Source organism: Camelina sativa, chromosome 12 (genome assembly GCF_000633955.1).
Source record: "Camelina sativa cultivar DH55 chromosome 12, Cs, whole genome shotgun sequence".
Classification (NCBI taxonomy): Eukaryota; Viridiplantae; Streptophyta; class Magnoliopsida; order Brassicales; family Brassicaceae; genus Camelina; species Camelina sativa.
The window spans coordinates 3,601,726-3,604,596 of NC_025696.1; the positions used below are offsets into that span (position 1 = coordinate 3,601,726).

Consider the following 2,871-nt stretch of genomic DNA (forward strand, 5'->3'; position numbering starts at 1 on the left):
TCTTCTTCAGTCTTCTTCTTCGTCGTGAATGTTGCACATTTTCAAATGGGGAATATGTGAAATCTGGGATTTCAGAATTGGAGAAGTGGATAGCCAATGCAAAGGAGGAGGTACACCATGTTATACACCCGTTGGTTGCTTCATAGATGGATGCTATCTGTGTTCTAAAATTTTGTGAATGCAGTTTGCAGGAACATCTTGGCATGAGTTAAATTACATAAGACAAGCTGTTGGATTCTTGGTAAAACTCATCTTCTTCTCTGATAAAAAAAAAAAAGCTTGGTTTCTTTTTTGAAGGGGAACTTGCATTTAACTGGTTTGTATATTATGCCATTTTTAATTCATCCTAGGTTATACACCAAAAACGAAAGAAATCATTGGATGAAATCAGGCAGGATCTGTGCCCGGTACGTTAATATTTCGTTTTGGCACCGGTTTTGTTCATTTTAATTCCAGGCAATTAAGCAGTTTTGCAGTCTCATGAAAACTCCGTACTATTTTAATAGGTATTGACAATAAGGCAAATATATCGAATAAGTACGATGTACTGGGACGATAAATATGGAACTCAAAGTGTCTCAAATGAGGTGAGTTAATGTCGAAACTCTCAATTCTGGAGGTTTAGTTGGGTTGAATGTCTATTAAAATTTAAAACACCTTTACACATGTCTTTTCCCTGTAGGTGGTTTCTGAAATGAGAGTACTTTTGGACAAGGATAACCAAAAACTAACTTCGAATTCGTTCTTGCTGGATGATGATATGAGGTATTATTATTCTCTTCCGTATTTTTTCTGTCATTTGAACGAAATATCTCAACAATTATTTGGCTCTCAAGTTTTTAGTTATACGTAGGTAGAAGAAAATGGTAGTGACAGAAATATTTTATCTCTAGTTCTGAGAATCCTTGTAGATTGGCATTTCTAGGGTTTGGTTGGGCATTTGGTTGAGAGTTAAGAGTCTCTATAGTCATGTTTAACTAGCATAACTCAGATGTAGTTTAAGTTGTCTACACTAAATTTATCTTACTCTTTTGTTTTTGTGTGTGTGCAGCATTCCTTTCTCTGCAGAAGATATAGACAAGGCTATTCCTGTATTAGACCCATCTGAAATAGAACCACCAAAATTCGTATCAGAATATACTTGTGCACAGTCCCTTGTGAAGAAACCCTCCACAGCTTCAGCCTCAAAGCAGATCATTTGATGCATATGAGCTTGATTATGCATCAATTAGTAATTTGGCAGTGCAAATTTCTCATTAAGAGAATGAACAATGGAAGCTTAGACTTGGTAACTGTAGAATTATACTAAATGATAATGGCCAAATGTTTGTAGTTGTCCGACTTTGTCAGTTTTTTTTCTCTTGTTTGGACTGTAAATGGTAGAACATCTTTGTAAATATATTAAGTAATGAATTAATGAATTCTCATAATTCTTTTGAGATTCATAATTGTTTCCAATGCTTTCTGAGATTTTTATTCAAACGTTAATGGAGCAAACTTGCTGACTACTACATGCGTTTATTATAACAATGTGAGCATTGCCGTGAGGGATTCGGTAACATGATAAACGTGGTCAGAAAATTTTGACTTCTGAGAAGAAAGTGGTTGATAGTTTTTGGCAGTTTCGGAAACCACCAACTTTGAACCACTTAATTTTGTCATTGTATTGGTGGCCAAATCAATGACTCTGTTCACACCTATTCATACCCAATATTCGTATCAAAGAAGAATATATAAACTACAAGGAAGTATATAATTGAAAAAACAATATGGCAAGTAAAAGGGAAAATTACATGAAAAATGAGAAAGCATGGCAAGAAAAGTAGCAAGATTACGTAACGAATAGTAGCTTAACACTAAACAAGCGGAAGAATCTGCATGGTAGCATGTATACAAAATTACAGCTCTTAAGAACCCTTCAAAAATCTCAAAACGATATTGTTAAACTCTTGTGCACATTCGATCTGAGGAACGTGCGAGGTGTTGTCGATAATTTCTAGTTTCGTTTTGTCTCCAAGAACCCTACACAGATACACCAACCATTATATAGCTAACAATTAAATAATATGCTTAAGAATGTTGATATATATATAAACAGTTCATCTAGTAATAATTTTATACGTCAAAACTTGAACAATATATGACTTACTCTTTTAATTCGTAAGCCATCTTCACAGGAAATATCTGATCTTTGTCTCCCCATACTATTAGGACCTCCTAGGAGTTTAAATATAAATGCGTAACGATAGTAAGCTGAATTGCATTTGAGTATACTCATATCAACTCTGAAGTAATATCACGTACATACCTGAGAAAGAGGATCGATGTTTAAATTCTCGTTCCGGCCAAAAGTCACCCCCTTCAATAATTCAACCTTCTCTGTTCTATTCTTTGTATATAAATTCTACATTATAAATCAGTCCGGATTAGTTTCAAATTTTTGCTAGAAAAGAAAACGACAATAAACGTTTGATGCATGGTCATTTACGATGTCAGCAGAATTGTTCTTTTCCCCCAAATGCAAAAGAAGAAAAAGAAGAAGACAATACTTGGACTATACTTACACTAATAACGTCGTTCCAGAAAGCATTGGGAAACATACTAAGTATCCGCGACGAAGATGCCAAAGCCATAAGTGTACGAAGCTCAGTTGCAGTTGATGGTAACATAACTTTCTCGATGACCTCACAGTTGGATCGTTGCAATAAACTTTCACTGTCACACTTTCTCATGTTAATACCAGAGCTTGCAATCACTACTTTCTCCACTTTTTCCGGACACAATTTTGCCAAATGGTATGCCACAAAACCGCCGTAGCTTGTTCCAACCACACTATACTTGCCTATTCCTAATTTCTCCATTAGCTTTGCC

General features: G+C 35.2%; 2 protein-coding genes across 2 annotated transcripts in view; one reads left to right on the forward strand and one right to left on the reverse strand.

Moving 5' to 3' along the window:
• Positions 1 to 1,445, forward strand: part of LOC104729936 (myosin-15) — a 14,170-nt gene extending 12,725 nt beyond the window's left edge. The window contains exons 36-39 of the mRNA XM_010448968.2: positions 351 to 407; positions 507 to 587; positions 683 to 765; positions 1,052 to 1,445. Of these exons, the coding sequence (XP_010447270.2) occupies positions 351 to 407; positions 507 to 587; positions 683 to 765; positions 1,052 to 1,202 (372 nt within the window). The 3' untranslated portion in view covers positions 1,203 to 1,445. The remainder of the gene's footprint in view (positions 1 to 350; positions 408 to 506; positions 588 to 682; positions 766 to 1,051) is intronic.
• LOC104729938 lies at positions 1,718 to 2,865 on the reverse strand. Its single transcript, XM_010448970.2, has 4 exons — positions 2,565 to 2,865; positions 2,309 to 2,404; positions 2,150 to 2,217; positions 1,718 to 2,022 (listed from the first exon to the last, which is right to left on the reverse strand). Exons 1-4 carry the CDS (start codon positions 2,859 to 2,861, stop codon positions 1,908 to 1,910), a joined length of 576 nt encoding a protein of 191 aa, XP_010447272.1. The 5' UTR covers positions 2,862 to 2,865; the 3' UTR covers positions 1,718 to 1,907.